This window comes from Hypanus sabinus, chromosome 10 (genome assembly GCF_030144855.1).
Source record: "Hypanus sabinus isolate sHypSab1 chromosome 10, sHypSab1.hap1, whole genome shotgun sequence".
Classification (NCBI taxonomy): domain Eukaryota; kingdom Metazoa; phylum Chordata; class Chondrichthyes; order Myliobatiformes; family Dasyatidae; genus Hypanus; species Hypanus sabinus.
Genome location: NC_082715.1, coordinates 26,969,631 through 26,990,189, shown reverse-complemented (window position 1 = coordinate 26,990,189; position 20,559 = coordinate 26,969,631). Strand labels below are relative to the sequence as shown.

Genomic DNA, 20,559 nt, shown 5'->3' with positions numbered 1-20,559 from the left:
AAATTCTGTGCAACAGAACTCCAGAAACTCTGAAAGCTTTCTTTTCTAACCCAAGTTGTTGTAGGGCGCTTTCTTTAAAAAAAAGGGTGCCCATGCCCGTGCTAACTTGCAACAGTGTTATCATCAAACTAGTAAAACAGCCTATGGAATTGAAATATGAGAGATGAGAAATCAAAAAGTTCTAACTTTTATAATCTTTCAATTTAACGAGAGTGAAATAAGGATTTAGATTTATTATGGATTAAAATAGTTGGGGAGAAAAAACTAATGTCAAAGTTTGGAATTACGCTGAGGAACATAAAAACACTTTTCAGAAGAGGAGTTGTTCAGCTATAAATGACTTATTACACTGCTAAAAGTTCAACTAAACTTCAGTTAAAATGCACGATAACTTCATTTCCTTTCTTTGAAAGTTTAGTACATAATAAATTTCAACCTATTATGTACTTAAAAAGGAATCAAAAAACAAAGAGCTGGTCCAAGCAGTAACTAATAATTTGACATCCATTAACAACAAACTTTCCATCACCACACACCCAAACCACAACAGTTCACCCTAAGCTCGGAGCAGTCCCTGAGAGTTACTAGATTTTTGCATTAAATGCACAGGTGCATACCTCAGAAGTCGTCATCAGATTTCCTTCATTGTAATGGGAAGTGCTGATGATACAGCACAACTTTCATCCCAAATTTGGGGCCAATATGTTTTAATAAATCTTCTCAGAGTTACGTGTATCAATTATAATAAAAAGTTATTTAAATAACTCTTAACTTCCTGTCAAAATTAATTGCTTACATGAGGCAGGCTGATGACCTCCAAGGTCTAAGCCCTGGAATCATACCCTTGCAACAGCTGACAGTCCTAAGGGAGAGTATCAGTCACTATTTGCCTTCCCACCCATTATCAGGAGTGATCGGCAAAGCTCTGATTCCAAAGAATGAAAAATTAAAAATATGAATAGCAGACTTCAACCCAATTAACAGAATTGTATCTGCTTTCAGAGAGCAAAGATTATTCAACATCTCCAATTGAACTTAGACCTGAAAATGACAACCCTCAATATAGGAGATACATTAAGTTAGATTGCAAATATCATGATGAAATTCTCAAACCAAAAATAAACCCTTGTTTCCTGCCAAAAACCATTTTGAGTTGCATGGCATTTCCTTAAATACTTTTCTTTTAAAATACAAATGCTTAGATATCTAACTGAAAGCAGAACGTAATCTTACGCCACGTAGTTTTCCTACTGCATTAAAAGTATATAAAAGGTCTAAAATTTGATCAAATTACATTGCAGACAGAATTTATTTCAGCTGGATCCCGTAACCAAAATTTCACAAGTATGCAATGTTTTCCTTTTCAAAACATAAGCTTAGAAATTTCTGATTAAATCACCCATTTCTGATTAAATGAACCCGAAAACCAAATAAAGCATTGGCAAAAAAAAAAAGAACCTTCACAAAATTGATGTAGTGATATATTCTTGCTTTGGCCACATGCTAAAACATGCTTTACAAATACCACCGCTTGCAAGGAAAGCATTTGTGCACAGGCCTATGGAAAGCAGGCAAACCCTGAGAAGGAGAATTATGAAGAAGAAATCTGGAAACAGTGGCTTAACATCCTGGATTTCCTGAACACCTGCCCCCATAGGGTAGGAGCCCACAACATCATTTGCTGTAAGCAGTTCCCAGACACCTTGATTTATACCAGGGACTGCCACAACAAAATTATATACAAATAAAAACTACAACCAATGAGCTTTCTTGAAAATCTACCATGGGAAGTGGCATTAGTAATTGAAATCGCAGAGGTTTCATTACTTCCACTGGGATGTAATGTTTGCTGACCCTTGTGTAAATTGTGACCTTTTGATCCAATGTCTAAGCATACAATACAAGCTGTGCTCACTCATGTATGTCGCAACAAATTAAAAGCCTGATGGGAAGATAATATCAGAGCTAGGGTGAATCACAGAAGAGCCGAGACTATTTTTCCAATGTTATAGCCTCACCAGGGTACATGCAAACACAGCAAAATCTGGACAACACTAAATTTTATTTGTTATTTACACAGAAGAAATAAGGGTCATATGTATAAATCAATTCACAACAGATACAAATGAACCCAAGTCAAAAAAAAAAATGCAAAACACTGGTGAATATCTGCCACTTTTTTTCCACAAATTTGTGACAGGTTACAGTTTGACAACTACTGAGGTGAAGCATAATCTCAGAAATGAAAAACCGGCCAAAAAGATCACCACAAAATATTGTTATCAGCTAGATGGATTTATTTGCATTTTATTTGGATGGAAAATAAAAATTGGTAAGAAATTGTTGTATTTTTGGGTACACAAAATAGTACAACAGGCTGAAAAAAATGTATTGAAATTTCACTTACGAACTGTTATATGCCACAAGTTTTCAATAATCATGGTTTAAAGAATGTAATATATAGCCACTAGAATGTGAAGACCTAAATGAAGCCAAAATGGAAGAGGAAGATTTTTAAATTATGGTTTGCTATTGTTCCTATCCCTTTCACTGTTGTTGCCAATGTATTTTTTCTCTACTTTCAATGATGTCTCTAACATATAATAGGGTGGTATGGTAGCATACATTACGGATGACCAGGGTTCAATTCCTGCAGCTACCTATAAGGAGATTGTGCATTCTCCCTGTGAGCGCAGGTTTCCCTCAGGGTGCTCCGGCTTCGTCCCACAGTCCAAAGGCGTAACAGTTGTACAGAATGGTCATTGTAAATCATCCTGTGATCAGGCTAGAGTTAAATCAGGGGGTTACTGGGTGCTGCAGCTCAAAGGGCCAGAAGGACCTTTTACACACCGTATCTCAATAGTAAAAAAGATTATATGAAGAAACATACCTCAGCCACAGTAAGAACACAGTACATGGATGGATGCTCTGGGTCAACCCCTTCAAGTTTCATTCCAACTTTAAATCCATTTTTACTCTGCGGAAATGATTGATACTGAAATAAAATGAAAGAAGATGTTAGAAAAATGTACTTTGACCCTGGAAAGTAATAAAAATAATGCTGGACTACAGAAGCAAAACAAAACAAGGAATAGATTGTTATAGAATGTTAGCAAAAACAACATTACACATGCAAGTGCATTACAGAATCAGTCAAAAAGTGATCTCAAACCAAAGAAGAAATCGAAGAGAGAAGAATAAAAATGTGGTTGAGAGCAATAAATTTTAAAGGAATATCCTAAATGAGGGATGAAAAGAAAGAAAGTTTCAGGGAAAGTTCAGTTTTTCTACATCACCTCCTAGGTGCGAGCATCTCTGAGTACTTCAACAGGCACAATGCTCCAGGAAAAATCTGACCAAACTCTGCATACTCTCAAGCTAGAAAAAACTGTTGGAGAAACTCAGCACATTGTTTTTGATCCAGATGCTAGCATCTGCTGTCTCTTGTGCCTCCAACTCTTCCTATAACCTTTTTCTTTGTATAGTTTTGGCAACCATGTTGTTTGATTGTTGATCCGAGTAACTGGGCTCATAATAAGAACATAAGAAACAGGAGCAGGAGTAGGGCCTGTTGAGCCTGCTCCGCCATTCAGTAAGATCATGACTGATCTGACCATGGACTCATTTCCATCTATCTGCCTTTTCTCCACAAACCTTAATTCCCCTACTATGCAAAAATATATCTAACCTGGTTTTAAATATACTTACTGAGGTAGCTTCCACTGCTTCATTGGGCAGAGCATCTCACCTCTCTGGGAAAAGCAGTTCCTCCTCATCTCTGTCCTAAATCTACTCCACTGAATCCTGAGGCTATGTTCCCTAGTTCTAGTCTCACCTACCAGTGGAAACAACTTACCTGCCTCTTATCTTATCTATCCCTTTCATAATTTTAAATATTTCTATTGGATCTCCTCTCAGCCTTCTCAGTGAGCACAGTCCCAGGTGACTCAATCTCTCCTGAGTCTAACCCCCTCATCTCTAGAATCAACCTGGTAAACCTCCTCTACACTGCCACCAAAACCAGTATATCCTTACTCAAACAAGGAGGCCAGAACTACACACAGTACTCCAGATATGGCTTCACCAGTAGCCTGTACAGTTGCAGCATAACCTCCCTGCTCTTAAATTCAATCCCTCTAACAATATTTGCCTTCTTGATAGCCTGCTGCACCTGCCAACCAACCTTTTGTGATTCGTGCACAAGCAATCCCAGAATACTTTTTACCATTTAAATAATAATCTGATCTTCCATTTTTCCTTCCAAAGTGGATGACCTCGCATTTACCAACACTGTATTCCATCTGCCAGACCCTTCCCCACTCACTTAACCGATCTATCTCTCTCTGCAGACTCTCCTTATCTTCTGCACAATTTACTTTTTCACTCAATTTAGTGTCAAACCTGATGAAGAGCCTGATGGTTGAAGGGTTGTAACTGTTTCTGAACCTAGTAGTGTGAGTCCTGAGGCACCTGTGCCTTCTACCCAACGGCAGCAGTGATAGAAGAGCATTGGCTGAGTGGTGAGGATGTTTGAGGATACTATACAAATTAACAGTTGTATAATTAGAACTTTACCTCTCTAAAAAGCTTAGTAGGTGCTGCCACAGCTTTCTCTTCATCCAAATAAGAAGCCCAACACCAGGTTTTTCTCTTCCCTCCGAAAGTTAAAGCTGCAAAGTAAAAAAAAAAGTTTAGAACACATAAGGCAAGTTTGTTTTTAAATCCATCAGGCAGGATTTTATAACTAGGATTAAATTACACAATTATTCAGTAACTTACTTTGTTTTAATAATCCAGAGTCACATTTTCTTTTTCTCCGAGCTCGAGTTTGGTTGTTCTGTGTTACCTTCAGCATCTTCAGCTCTCCTGCTTTCTCTTCCTAAATTACATAAATGACAATAATTTTCAACCAGTCACCGAATTAACCATTACTGCCTTCTCATGGTTTCAAAGTTCTCATTACCATGGAGGTTACCAAACTTTATGACCCCCCATTAAATAGAACCTTACCCTCCTCATCCACGGCCAAATAAGGAGGATTGCAGTGCTCCCAACCAAATTCAGTCCATAAGACACAGGAGCAGAATTAGGCCATTTGGCCCATTGGGTTTGATGTCAACAAAACAGAGAGAGTACAGAGAAGATTTACTAGAAAGTTACCTGGGTTTCAGCACCTAAGTTACAGGAAAAGGTTGAACAAGTTAGGTCTTTATTCTTTGGAGCGTAGAAGGTTGAGGGGGGACTTGATTGAGGTATTTAAAATTATGAGTTGACGTGGATAGGCTTTTTCCATTGAGAGTAGGGGTGATTCAAACAAGAGGACTTGAGTTGAGAGTTGGGGGCAAAAGTTTAAGGGTAACACGAGGGGGAATTTGTTTACTCAGAGTGTGGTAGCTGTGTGGAATGAGCTTCCAGTAGAAGCGGTAGAGGCAGGTTTGGTATTGTCATTTAAAGTAAAATTGGATAGGTATATGGACAGGAAAGGAATGGAGGTTTATGGGCTGAGTACGGGCCAGTGGGATTAGGTGAGAGTAAGCGTTCTGCACGGACTAGAAGGGCCGAGACGGCCTGTTTTCGTGCTGTAATTGTTATATGGTTACAATTTAATTATGTCTGATCCATTTTTCCTCTCAACCCCAATCTCCTGCCTTCTCATCGTGTCCCTTCATGCCCTGACCAAACAAGAATTTATCTTAAATATACATTTGCCTTAAATATACATAACGACTTTGCCTCCACAGCTGGCTGAGGCAAAGAGTTCCACAGATTCACTACTCATGCAAAATATACTGGAGACTCCACAAATGGGCAATGACAGACCCCGACTCCTGAAAGGTATTGAGGTTCAGGAACAACTACAATTTTTTTTAAAAATCATGTGGCGGTATCACACTGCAATGGATCAACATGTGGTGACAGATGTAGATGAATTTCTAGCTCAATTGTTTAGGAATAAATATTCATAAACTTTAATGCCTACAAAGGACAAATAAGTTTGTGCTCCCAATGTCACTTTTCTTTGTATCATTATAGATGCTACTCAGATTTCTTTACTTTCCCATATTGGAAAAATTCTGCTGACCCATCCTTAAAAAAGGTCCTGAGCTAACAACTTTTCCATTCAGGAGTCGTAGTGAAGAAATGGTAATAAACTTAGCAACTGTTACCGCCATTTCCTACTTCTTTTCTTCCTCCTTTCATTTGGGATCTATTTTTTGCTACAATTAACACAAAGAACACATGTCCTGTGCTATACTTTGGGAGAAATCAAGTAAATGTACACATGGTAAAACAGCTCAAGTGTAGTTTAACATGAGGCGTTTCAGCTTTCAAATCATGTCGCCAGTTGTGCTAAAGACTACGCTACCGTTCCTCGGCAAAAGTAGAGCAACTTCAGATTACCTAGCTAGTTTGTAAGTAATTGGAAATAATTGTTTGCCTTTGCGGCATTCTAAGTGCTCTTTTGCAACAAAAAGATTGGATAAGATTGTAAAAAAAATTAAAAGGCAAATTCAGTTAACATGGCAGGTTGATGGGGTTTGGGCAGAGCTCAGAAATCTCAGAAAATAAGGACGTTTGAGTTGTAGTGTAAGGGAATGAACCACATAAACTGTTTCAGCTCGATACAGCTAAAAAGCACAACTGCTTCCAAGGCCAGTACAGTCAACAAAGATGTCTAGTTCGTTTAAACGAACTATCACTGCTTAAAACTGCTGGAAACAAAGCTGATTTGGGACAGATTTGTCCTCATAGGATTCCACACGTGGCTGCAGGTCGGGGTTACAATAGCGCTTAAGAAAACGAGGTTTTAAACTCCCAATACCGACCATCTTGCTGGCAAACGTGCAGTCCCTGGTGAATAAAATCGATGCTCTCAGAGCTAGAATCAGAGGGACATTAGGACCACATATGTCCTTTGTTTCACGGAATCCTGGTTAACCCCTTCCGTACCAGATGCAGCGATCCAGATTGACAGATTTACTATACACCATCAGGATAGATCTATAGAGTCTCTCAAAAGCAGAGGAGGAGGAGTAAGCCTCATGATCAATTCTTCTTGGTGCACAGATATATCAGTGCTGTCCCAATTCTGCTCACCAGACCTGGAATATCTAGTAGTTAAGAGATTTCTGGGATCATTTTGGTAGTGGTGCACATTCCACCTCAGTCCATTGTCAATCAGGCTTTAGATGATAGGAGCAATGGGATCAACATGCACGAAACAGCACACCCTAACACTTTCACCATCGTTTTGGGAGATTTTAACCAGGCCAGTCTGAAAAAAATCACGAAGCAATTAACATCAACAGATCACTTGCAACACCAGAGGAAACAACACACTGGACCATTGTTACACCACCATCAAGAATGCCTACCGTGCTATTCCACACTCTCACTTCAGGAAGTCTGATCACCTGGCTGTACTTCTACTCCAAATACATACGGAGACTGAAAACTGCAGCACCAGCAGTGAGGACCAAGAAGGTATGGACAAGGGAAGCACAGGAGCACCTACAGGACTGACTTTGAATCAGTGGACTGGACTATATTCAGGGATTCATCTTTGAATTTGGATGAGTACGCTGCAGTTGTTACCAATTTCATTAAAACCTGTATGGATGAGTATGTACCTATAAAGACTTATTGTACATTCCCAAACCTAAAGCCCTGGATGAACCAGGAGGTACGTCATCTGCTGAAGGCTAGATCTGTGGCATTCAAGTCTGGTAACCCAGGCCTGAACCAAAAACCAGGCATGTTTTGCGGAGGGGTATTTCAAGGACAAAGAGACAATTTCAAATTAGGTTGGAGGCAACACTGGATGTATGACAACTCTGGCAGGGTTCACAAGACATTACTTCCTACAAAGCGAAACCAAATAACATGAACGGCAGCAATGCTTCACTACTAGATGAACTAAACGCCTTCTGTTGTAATGTGAGCATTATTAAGTTAATACTAACTAAGATAATGGTAATATAGTAATACTCCCGCTGTGGTAAGAGAGGCTGGCTCCGGGGTTGGCAGGGCTTTGCTTCCGTTCTTTTTACTTCCAGTGTGCTTAGTATATAGTTTCTCTGCCGTGTCGTACGGGTTAGTGAAAGCCTCTGTATGTAAATATCGGTTTTGCCATCCCAGATAAAATTGTTCCTTTGGGCATGAAGCTGTTGAGTGGTCCTTGTTCAAAGTAGAAGTTCCCACACCTTCTATGCCCACTTTGAAAGGGAGAATATAACTACAGCTGCGAAGATACTGCTGCACCTGATGACCCTGTGATCTCTGTCTCAGAGACCAATGTTAGGCTGTCTTTAAAAAGGGTGAACCCTCACAAGGCAGAAGGTCCCAATGGTTTACCTGGTAAGGCTCTGAAAACCTGTGCCATCCAACTGGTGGGAGTATTCAAGGACATTTTCAACCTCTCACTGCTATGGGTGGAAGTTCCCACTTGCTTCAAAAAGGCAACAATTATACCAATGCCTAAGAAAAATAAAGACTATCGCCCAGTAGCATTCACATCAACAGTGATGAAATGTTTTGAGAGGTTAGTCATGGCTGGACTGAACCCCTGCCTCCGCAAGGATCTGGACCCATTGCAATTTGCCTATTGCCACAATAGATCAATGGCAGACGCAATCTCAATGGCTCTCCATTTTTTATTTCTTCTATATTATGTATCGCATTGAACTGCTTTAGACCACCTGGACAACACAAACACCTATGTCAGGATGCTGTTCATCGAATATAGTTCAGCATTTAATACCATCATTCCCACAATCCTGATTAAGAAGTTGCAGAACCTGGGCCTCTGTACCTCCATCTGCCATTGTATCCTTGACTTCCTAACCGGAAGACCACAATCTGTGCAGATTGGTGACAACATATCCTCCTCGCTGATGATCAACACTGGCGCACCTCAGGGATGTGTGCTTAGCCCACTGCTCTAATCTCTCTAAACCCATGACTGTGTAGCTAGGCACAGCTAAAATACCATTTATAAATCTGCTGGTGAAACAACCATTGTTGGTAGAATCTCAGGTGGTGACAAGAGGGAGTACGTGAGCAAGATATGTCAACTAGTGGAATGGTGCCGCAGCAACAACCTGGTATTCAGCATCAGTCTCAACTTCAGTAAGACGAAAGAGCTGATTGTGGACTTCAGGAAGGGTAAGACGAAGGAACACATACCAATCCTCAGAGGGATCAGAAGTGGAGAGAGTGAGCAGTTTCAAGTTCCTGGGTGTCAAGATCTCCAAGGACCTAACCGGGTCCCAACATTTTGATGTAGTTATAAAGGCAGCAAGACAGTGACTATACTTCATTAGGAGTTTGAAGAGATTTGATATGTCAACAAATACACTCCAAAACTTGTATAGATGTACCATGGAGAGCATTCTGACAGTTTGCATCACTGTCTGGTATGGCATGGGGGCTATTGCACAGGACTGGAAGAAGCTGCAGAAGGTTGTAAATTTAGTTAGGTACGAGCCTACAAAGTACGCAAGACATCCTCAAGGAGCGGTGCCTCAGAAAGGCAGCATCCATCATTAAGGACCTCCAGCACCCAGGGCATCCTTTTACTCAGTTACCATCAGGAAGGAGGTACAGAAGCCTGAAAGCACATACTCAGCGATTTAGGAAAAGCTTCTTCTCTGCTGTCATACGATTCCTAAATGGACACTGAATCCTTGAACACTACCTCACTTTTTTAGTATATATTATTTCTGTATTTTTGCATGATTTTTAATATATTTAATATATGTAGACTGCAATTGATTGATTTATTATTATATTTATTTTTTTCTTTCTTCTATATTATGTATTGCATTGAACTGCTGCTGCCAAATTAACAAATTTCACGATACATGCCAGTGATAATAACCATATAACAATTACAGCACGGAAACAGGCTATCTCGGCCTTTCTAGTCTGTGCGGACGCTTACACTCACCTAGTCCCACTGGCCTGCACTCAGCCCATAACTCTCCATTGCTTTCCTGTCCACATACCTATCCAATTTTACTTTAAATGACAATACCGAACCTGCCTCTACCACTTCTAATGGAAGCTCATTCCACAAATCTGATTCTGATTCTCTACTGTTTTTCCCCTTTCAGGGCTCTAAAGAGATCATCACCCACTAATGTGAAAAACTGCCCAGAGGCAAAAGATTGCTGCCAAGAAATGCCAACAATTTGCAGAGTTAATTGGAGATCACTTGGGATCACTTGGCTCCAAACAGCCCTAACTTTACGGTAACAGCATGACATGGAGAGCAAGCTGTTGCCCATATAGCAGGCTCCCCCTCTCCATGCAGCTGATGAATCCAAAGGAACAGCAGAGAGGGATAAAGTTTGGCACCATTGGCATCACGGGAGTTGCCAGGCAGCATTGAACTCAATGTAGGACTACCTTAGGGACTCCAGCTATGGATTTTTCCCTTGGGCCATCTCCATGAGTGGATAGAGATAAGGGTTTTCCTTCTCCTGGATGAGCTGCTAACTGCAACCAACGAGCCCCATTTGCCCAAAGCAACTGCTTTTAAGTCACTAATAACTTGCCTTTGCACCTTGTTCTGTCAGTAGGAATTGCTTCGCTGGGATTAGTAGCTAAACCACATATGAAGGCCAGGAGCTGGACTTCCTGAAGGAGCCAGCTCAGAATTAGAACTGGGTAAGTTCTAGCAGCAAGGTAACTGCTGAACTAGCAAGGAACTGTTTGGACCCAAAATCACTGTAGTTCAATAGCAACTCAAACTGCAATATCTTTCTTTAAGCATTAGATTAAATTAGATCCAGTTTATCCAGTTCCTATAAATTATTTACTGGGACAGGGCATATGCTGGAGAAAAATGTCTGAAGTTGTGAAATTTAGCATAACATCTCACTGAATGCATGTACAGTATATACAAACGTTTGTAATTGTTAAACTTCCCTGCAATATTTCCTACTTTCTAATAGAATCTGTCCACCTCCAATTAACTGTGCAAGTTTTAGAAATACAGGTTATTTTTATTGTGTGTAATTTTGAAGGCTTGATTTAATTCCAGGTAACTGCACATTGTTTAAGAGTTTGAGGAAAATTAATTATCCATTTGCTGGATGGCAGAACTCCCAGACATCGCACAACATTTCTCTGGGAATATCTCATGTTGTGTCCCTGGTATCTGATGAGCCACAGTGATATTTCAAAGTGTCAACATGCTCAGAAATTATTATTAACCAGCATCTTAGCACATATTCTTTATATTTTGATTAGCTTCTGCAATATGCTTTCTCAATTAGATAAAAGAAACTAATACATACAATGTCTTCCTCCTCTTCCTTCAACATCTCTCCATTTTCTTTAATATCGCCTTTTAAAGACAGAGCTGGCTTTTGTCTTTTTTTCCGATTGTATTTTGAAACTTCTTCACTGTTACATGTTGGTGGTTCCTTTTTCAAGACGGACACCCTGCAGCAAAAGAAGAATAACTAAAATTAACAGAAAATCAAGAGGAGCTAAATAATTCGGTAGCTCAGTAACATGGTGCAGGGATCAGGAAAGTGTCTCGAGGCCTTCGACTGCAATGCAGGCAGCATGCCAAATTGTACCCTGGCTACTTACTGCATACTTCAGCATGGGACCTATGACAGGGAGTGGCTAGCTCCAGTTTTTTTAAAAACAAATGCAGTGCTCAAAGGCAGCCAGAACTTCTTAAAAGAGAGGTGCATTGTTGGTGGCCATACAGGAAATGAATTTGGCATGAGAAACACAGCTGACAATTAGCTTGACACTTAAAATCTCCTTTCCTTCAGATCATTCCTGGATTCTGCAACCTCCTGCAGGTCCTCCAACCATGACCTTTCGCGCATTACTTTCTCCCCATTCATCCTTACACTGGTTCTACCATTTCTACCATTAGCCTTACTAATTACCCACTCAAAAACTCTTCCACCACCTTTTCTGCAAAGCACCTTATTGACGCATGCTCTTTTCCTGACTTGCTATCCATTTCCTTCGTGCCTCTCTGAAGCACCTAACTAAATCTAATATTAACTGATATCCTACTGTCTGTATCACTACTGTTTTGAGCTCAGTGCTCCCTGTTTGTGTCAATACTTGCCCAATGTGAAACTTAACAGGAGCAATGCTGAGGCAGCGTCAGACCAGAAATCAGTCTGTATTTATTTGCTGCAAGATAGAAAACAGACTCTTTTTCTCCAGAAATTGACCAACTTGCACTCTTTCCCCTTCGGCTGAGATTTCTTGCTTGAGGTTTGCCACAACCCTCATCTTTTCTACACAAAAAAAAACTTTCCTTTTATTCACATAAATTCCAATGTCAAACTCTTAAAAACCAAATGTGCATCAGATGATGAGAGGCATTGATCGTGTGGATAGTCGGAGGCTTTTTCCTAGGGCTGAAATGTTTGCCACAAGAGAACACAGGTTTAAAGTGCTGGGGACATTAGGTGTAAGTTTTTTTTTAAACTCAGAGAGTGGGGAGTGCGTGGAATGGGCTGCCGGCAAAGGTGGTGGAGGCAGATATGATAGGGTCTTTTAAGAGACTTTTAGATAGGTACATGGAACTTAGAAAAATACGGGGCTATGGGCAAGCCTAGTCATCTCTAAGGTAGGAACATGTTTGGCACAACTTTGTGGGCCGTAGGGCCTGTATCGTGCTGTAGGTTTTCTAAGTTTAACTCTGTAATGATAAGGACATGTGAAAAACTGAGAAACGATTTACTGATGACATCTTGCTGAAGGGGAACAACTAAGTACCTCATGTTTAGGTATCTGGTAATACTCTTGCCATTTCCTTCCAACATACTTCAGGGTTAGTCTTCTCGCGGGCCATTAATTGTAGAGCAAGGAACACATCAGGACCAGGAGTTACAGCTTATTTTGCTGCTCTCCGATTTGCCATTTTACTGATTGTTTTCACATCTCATTATACCAAGAGATAAACAACATAGAAAAGTACTGATACAGCAGCCAAACAACATCAGACAATGATAATCATTTGAAAAGCTAGTCTTGCCCATGCTTGTCATGATGCCAGAGACCTCAAGAGATCCAGCATCAAAGAGGTCTGATGACAACTCCTGATGGGACAATTCCATGTCGCCACCTTTGCTGGGTCAGAATGTACTAGGGACAAAGATTAAGATGTCTGGGACAGTCACTGTCAATTATGATTCTGCAAGTGGGCTTATGCCAAGTTATGTTTGGTTGCCTTCTTTTCTACACAAATCTCAGATATCTCATAGAAGGACTTTACAGGATTAGATTGACCAGATGCTTCTTTGTTATTTTTAGTGTTTTAGTACAATGGCAGAATTTGCCTGCTTTTATTCATGTTATTAACGTATTTGGTAGCTTTGATGCAACCATTTAAATAGGCTAGCAATACTGTTAAGGTGCTGAGGTCTAAGATGGATCAGGCTATGTGAAATACCCAAGATTCAAAGCACATTTACTATCAAATAATGCATAAATTTGGATGGTTTGGAGTTTGTAAAATGTGTGCAGGTTAGTTTTTTGCCGCAATACATAGAGGTACCAACTGGAGAAGGGGCAGTGTTGGATCTCCTGTTAGGGAATGAGATAGGTCAGGTGATGGAGGTAGGTGTTGGGGGGGGCACTTTGGGTCCAGTGATCACAATGCCATTAGTTTCAATATAATTATGGAGAAGGATAGAACTGGAGCCAGGGTTGAGATTTTTAGTTGGAGAAAGGCCAACTTTGAGGAGATGCGAAAGGATTTAGAAGGAGTGGATTGGGACAATTTGTTTAATGGGAAGGATGTAATAGAGGAATGGAGGTCATTTAAAGGTGAAATTTTGAGGGTACAGAATCTTTATGTTTCTGTAGGTTGAAAGGAAAGGTTAAAAATTTGAGAGAGCCATGGTTTTCAAGGGATATTGGAAACTTGGTTAGGAAAAAGAGAGAGATCTACAATAAATATAGGCAGCATGGAGAAAATGAGGTGCTTGAGGAATATAAAGAATGTAAAAAGAATCTTAAGAAAAAATTAGAAAAGCTAAAAGATACAAGGTTGCTTTGGCAAGTAAGGTGAAAATAAATCCAAAGGGTTTCTACAGTTATATTAACAGCAAAAGGATAGTGAGGGATAAAATTGGTCCCTTAGAGGATCAGAGTGGACAGCTATGTGTGGAGCCGAAAGAGATGGGGGAGATTTTGAACAATTTCTTTTCTTCGGTGTTCACTAAGGAGAAGGATATTGAATTGTGTAAGGTAAGGGAAACAAGTAGGGTAGTTATGGAAACTAAGACGATTAAAGAGGAGGAAGTACTGGCGCTTTTAAGGAATATAAAATTGTTGAAATCTCCAGGTCCTGACAGGATATTCCCTAGGACCTTGAGGGAGGTTAGTGTAGAAATAGCAGGGGCTCTGACAGAAATATTTCAAATGTCATTAGAAACAGGGATAGTGCCAGAGGACTGGCGTACTGCTCATGTGATTCCATAGTTTAAAAAGAGTAAACCTAGCAATTACAGGCCTGTCAGTTTGACATCAGTGGTGGGTAAATTAATGGAAAGTATTCTTAGAGATGGTATATATAATTACCTGGATAGACAGGGTCTGATTAGGAACAGTCAGCATGGATTTGTGTGTGGACGGTCATGTTTGACAAATCTTATTGAATTTTTTGAAGAGGTTAAGAGGAAAGTTGATGAGGGTAAAGCAGTAGATGTTGTCTATATGGACTTCAGTAAGGCCTTTGACAAGGTTCCGCACAGAAGGTTAGTTAGGAAGGTTCAATCATTAGGAATTAATGTTGAAGTAGTAAAATGGATTCAACAGTGGCTGGATGGGAGATGCCAGAGAGTAGTGGTGCATAACTGTTTGTCAGGTTGGAGGCCAATGACCAGTGGTGTGCCTCAGGGATCTGTACTGGGTCCAATGTTGGTTGTCATATACATTAATGATCTGGATGATGGGGTGGTAAATTGGATTAGTAAGTTAGGTGATATTGTGGATAATGAATTAGGTTTTCAGTTTACAGAGAGAATTAGACCAGTTAGAAGAGTGGGCTGAACAATGGCAGATGGAGTTTAATGCTGATAAGTGTGAGGTGCTACATTTTGGTAGGAATAATCCAAATAGGACATGCATGGTAAATGGTAGGGCATTGAAGAATGCAGTAGGACAGAGTGATCTAGGAATAATGGTGCATAGTTCCCTGAAGGTGGAATCTCATGTGGATAGGGTGGTGAAGAAAGCTTTTGGTATGTTGGCCTTTATAAATCAGAGCATCGAGTATAGGAGTTGGGATGTAATGTTAAAATTGTACAAGGCATTGGTAAGGCTGAATTTGGAGTATTGTGTACAGTTCTGGTGACCAAATTATAGGAAGGATGTCAACAAAATAGTGAGAGTACAGAGAAGATTCACTAGAATGTTACCTGGGTTTCAGCACCTAAGTTACAGGGAAAGGTTGAAAAAGTTAGGTCTTTATTCTTTGGAGTGTAAAAGGTTGAGGAGGGACTTGATAGAGGTATTTAAAATTATGAGGGGGATAGATAGAGTTGACGTGGATAGGCTTTTTCCATTGAGAGTAGGGGAGATTCAAACAAGAAGATATGAGTTGAGAGAAGGCAAAGGTTTAGGGGTAAGATGAGGGGGAATTTCTTTACTCAGAGAGTGGTAGCTGTGTGGAACGAGCTTCCAGTAGAAGTAGTAGAGGCAGGTTCAGTATTGTCATTTAAAGTAAATTGGATAGTTATATGGGCAGGAAAGGAATGGAGGGTTATAGGCTGAGTGCAGGTCAGTGGGACTAAGTGAGAGTAAACTTTCGGGATGGACTGGAAGGGCCAAGATGGCTTGTTTCCATGCTGTAATTGTTATATGGTTATAAATTATACACCTTGAAGTTTGTCTGCTCATAGGAAGCCACAAAGCAAGAAACTCGAATAACCCAATTTAAAAAAGACCAAAAGCCACTGCACAGAGAAAGAAAGTAAATATCATATTGTGCGAACAATAGAAGCAAGCTAACAGCATCCTGAACCAGGAGTCCCAGATCCTGCCCTGGAGCAACCGGAGTAGGCCCAAGCCAAGCCTTGGTCCTCAGCTTTCACACCAGCGGGACAGATTACCTTTCCAAACTCAAACTGTGTGTGCGGGGGAGGGGTTTGTGAAACAAAGTAAAAAATACTTTACAGGACAGGCGAAGTATGTGAGAAAAAAGGGCAGCATCACAAAGTCGTACAGCACAGAGTCGTACATCAGAGAAGCTGGCACTTCTTTCCGACTCATCCATGTCAACGAAGATATTTTCCTGAGCTATATTTAGACAATTTTTCTCAAAACCTTTGTTACCTTCACACCATTGCAATGCTAACTGCTTCTACAACTTCCTCTGGCAGCTCATTCCACCTACCAGCCACCCTCTGTATGAAAAACATGCCCCTCATTCTGCTCTCATCTCAAACCTATAGTTTTAGGCTCCACCACACTAGTTCAAAGAAAGTGACCTTCCACTCGAGTGCAGTGAAGGTCTGCACTCTCCATGATTTGATAAACCTGTATGAAGGCTTCTCCTTTGTTCCATGGAAAACAGTTCCTGTTCATCCAGTCTCTGCGTATACCTTAAGCCCTCCTGTCCCAGCAACGTCCGCATGAGCCTTTCTTCCTCCTGCACTTTAACTAGGTCACATCCCTCCTATAGTACACTGGCCAGATATGCACACAATATTCCAGATGTGGTCTCACAAGCCTCTTTTAGAGCTGTAACAGCACATCCCGATGTGCTATCTGATGCCAGCTGCCTTCTTCACTAGAACATCCAGCCGTGTTGCTACTTTCAGGGACTATGTACGTATAGCCCTTGGTCTCTCCATTCTGCAACTCTCCCAGGGCCCAGTCACTCACAAACTATGCCTTGCTGTGGCTTACCTTCTCAAAATGTATCATTTATCAGAGTCAAATTCCACCGGCTGTTCCTTAAAAATTAATGGTTCATATGAATGACCTAATAACTGAACTGCAAATGGAGGGTTTACCAGTCAAGTGTTGTAGCTGGACGGAGTGAATAACTTTTCATGAGACAGATACCAGCAGCCTCTAAAGAGAGAATACTCACAGCCTCAGATTTGAAAACAGTGCATTTCTCTAGTAAAAGGATCAGGGTCCTGAGAACTGGGAACTCTGTGTGCGAGTTGGTAGCCACATAAATAATATAATATAAATCGTAGCCACAACCCTTTATGCAGCAAATGCTAAAAATTATTGTCAAGCTGAAAGACTTACCAAAGAATTAGCACCTGCTTGCTAATAAATTACTGTTGCATTCTTTCTCATCAAGTTCTCTCCTGCTGCCAGTATACATTTAGAAATCACAGCAGTGCACTTGCAAATTCCCAATAAAGTGCTGACGACAAGCAAGCTTCAAAGGCAATATTGATTCATCAGCAATGAAAGAGATTACAAAAGATGCTTCTTCATAAACTCTTTAGTTATGTCAAAGTGGGAAATGCATTACCAAAACCGTTTTATCCCAAATGCCACTCCACTCTTTAAGAAGGGAGGAAGGCAAAAGCAAGGAAATTATAGACCAGTTAGTCTAACCTCAGTGGTTGGTTAAGTGTTGGAGTCTATGATTAAGGATGAGGTTTCAGGGTATTTGGAGGCTAATGATAAAATAAGTCAAAGTCAGCATGGTTTCCGTCAAGCGAAATCTAGCCTGACAAATCTTTTAAGAGTTCTTCAAGAAAGTAACAAGCAGGTGGACAAAGGGAAGGCAGTGGGTGTCATTCACTTGGATTTTCAGAAGGCATTTGATAAGGTGCCACATGAGGCTGCTTAACAAGATAAAATCCCATGACGTAACAGGGAAGATACTGGCATGGATAGAGGAATCGCTGACAGGCAGGAGGCAGCAAGTGGTAATAAAGAGGAGCCTTTTCTGGTTGGCTGCCAGTGACTAGTGGTGTTCCTCAAAGGTCAGTATTGGGATGGCTACTTTCCACATTGTTTGTCACTGATTTGGATAATGAAACTGATGGCTTTGTGACAAAGTTTGCGGATGATACAAAGATAGGTGGAGGTGTAGGTAGGGCTGAGGAAGCAATGCAATTGCATCAGAACTGAGATAAATTGGAAGAATAGGCAAAAAAACTGGCACATGAATAGTGTTGGGAAATGTATGATAATGCATTTAGGTAAAAGGAACAACAGTATGGACTATTACATAAATGAGAAGGTTCAAACATCAGAGGTACAGAGGGACTTAAAAATCCTTGTGCAAGACTCCCAGAAAGTTAATTTATAGGTCGAGTCTGTGATGAAGAAGGCAAATGCAATGTTGGCATTTATTTCAAGGGGAACAGAATATAAAAGCAAGGCGATAATGCAGAGGCTTTATAAGACACTAGTCAGGACCACCCGTAGAATCGTCAACATCTCTCAGAAAGGAATGTTGTCATTGGAGAGTCCAGAGTAGGTTCCCGAGGACAACTCTGAGGATGAAGGGGTTAACATACAGGAAGCATTTGGTAGCTTTGAGCCTGTACTCACTGGAATTTAGAAGAATGTAGGGGGATCTCATTGAAAAGTACTGAATGTAGAAAGGACTAGATTGGGTAGATGTGGAGAGGTTGTTTCCTATAGTGGGAGTATCCAGAACTGGAGAGCACAGCCTCAAAATTGAGGGCGACCTTTTAGAACAAAGGTAAGGAGGATTTTTTTTAAGCCAGAGAGCAGTGAATCTGTGGAATGCTCTACCACAGACTGCGGTGAAGGCCAAGTCCATGCCGATATTTAAGGTGGAAGTTGATTGTTTCCTGATTACTCAGGGCATCAAAGGATATGGCGAGAAGGTAGGTGTATGGGGTTGAGTGGGATCCAGGATCAGCCATCTTGGAATGGAGAAGAAGACTCGATGGGCTGAATGGCATAATTCTGCTCCTAACCACTTAACTTCAAATCCTTTGAGAAAGGCCAGAAAGAGGATTTGAAAACAAGGAAGATCAAGGTGCCGGGGGGGGGGGGGGGGGCAGGAGGAAGAAAATGACATTACCTTTACCATCCTGGATTCAATCACTTAATAATCCGAGAATTATTAAATCTCTTCCAATTCACTCCAGTGTCTGAACTCTACAGACATGCCCATGCCATTCTATATTTGCTTCCACCATATGCCAAAATCTAAACATCCTTCATAACCTTCCGCTTAAGTGGCTTAAGAGTGCCATTTCTAATGAATGAACACACGTTGATTCACAGCAGTTTAATGCCAGCTTGTTTTTTTTTTTTGCTGCTGATACCTACTGCTGCTCAATATCAATACACCAAATCTTCATGCTAAGAAGTGCCCTGTGTTTCATTGATCTATAATGGCAAACCATGTTTTAGGCACAGCACTGTCTTATCTCAATTTTTGTTCATCTACCACCTGACTTGGAAGTGTTTTCATATTTTCTAGCTTTATTATTAGAGTTCGCTAGTCAGAAAATAAAATGGAACAAAAAAAAAAGCAACACTTCAGACTGACACTGAAATAGCTACTGTTGTCTCCCCTCTCACTGTGGAAGGAGCGATGTCTCTCTCCCTTGTTAGTGGGAGAGCCTGTGGGATGTCGAAATGTTGGAGTGAATGGTTAGTTCTTGATGTACTGTAGACCATGAAGGGAGGGGGGAGGGTTTTGCATGGCGCATGATGGAAAATGCTGATGTTTTATGCTGAATATGTAGGGGAGGGGGGGAGGGTCGATGCTGTTTGTTGTTGCTTGTGTAAGACAGGGGGGCAGGGGGCTTTGGCGTTCTTGCATTTTTTCCCTGTCCTTCATTCTTTGTGGTTTTTCTTCTGCTTTGAGGAAGTCAGCAGAAAGTGAGAATTTCAGGTTACATATTGTATACATTCTCTGATATTAAATGGAACCACTGAACCTTCAATATTCATGAAAAAGGTATTATGAAATATCAAATCATCAAAATCCACTTTTAGAAAAGTCCTCTGGATCCATAGTGTAGAGAAGGACCAAGCATAGTACTGGGGAAATAGAACATTACTCACAATGCTAGGGCAAATAGAGAACTGTGATGGAAGACAGCAATTGACATTACACAAGATAGGATAGAAGATTCTTGTCAACTATGGCACATCAGCCAGGAAGCTGCTAACCTTTTCATAAGCTGAATAAAGCCTTATCTGGAAAGGACCTGACTTCATTAGCTATGGCATGTCACAAGCAAAACTAAGACAAAAGGCATGACTTCCCGAGATCAGTGGTGTCCCCTGACTTGAGACCATGCTGCATAGACCTGCATAGAACATGCTGCATGTTCTAATATTTGTGATATCTGTAACAGACACTGCAAGTTGATACATCTTATAGGCTGAAAGAACACATTTACTGTGAGCTATTGTGCTTATCAGTTGTTCAATGAAGTGCAAACACATCCTGGGAGAAAAAACAAGCCTTGTACATTGATGCCATGGGTAATGCTACATCTCTATGATCCACAGCACTAACAATATTATCAGGCAGTCTTTTGGATCCCAAAAGACTGATTAGGTGCTAGGATATGTTAGTGGTGTACCCAAGAGTGTAAT

The 20,559-nt window shown here is 40.6% G+C and overlaps 1 protein-coding gene across 3 annotated transcripts in view; it reads right to left on the bottom strand.

Annotated features, from left to right (window-relative positions):
* The window catches only part of l3mbtl3 (L3MBTL histone methyl-lysine binding protein 3), a 158,263-nt gene that overhangs the window by 111,454 nt on the left and 26,250 nt on the right, over positions 1–20,559 (bottom strand). For all 3 annotated transcript variants that reach the window (XM_059981543.1, XM_059981545.1, XM_059981544.1), the window contains exons 5-8: positions 11,304–11,451; positions 4,780–4,879; positions 4,576–4,670; positions 2,891–2,995 (exon numbers count right to left, since the gene is read on the bottom strand). In XM_059981543.1, the coding sequence (XP_059837526.1) occupies positions 2,891–2,995; positions 4,576–4,670; positions 4,780–4,879; positions 11,304–11,451 (448 nt within the window). The remainder of the gene's footprint in view (positions 1–2,890; positions 2,996–4,575; positions 4,671–4,779; positions 4,880–11,303; positions 11,452–20,559) is intronic.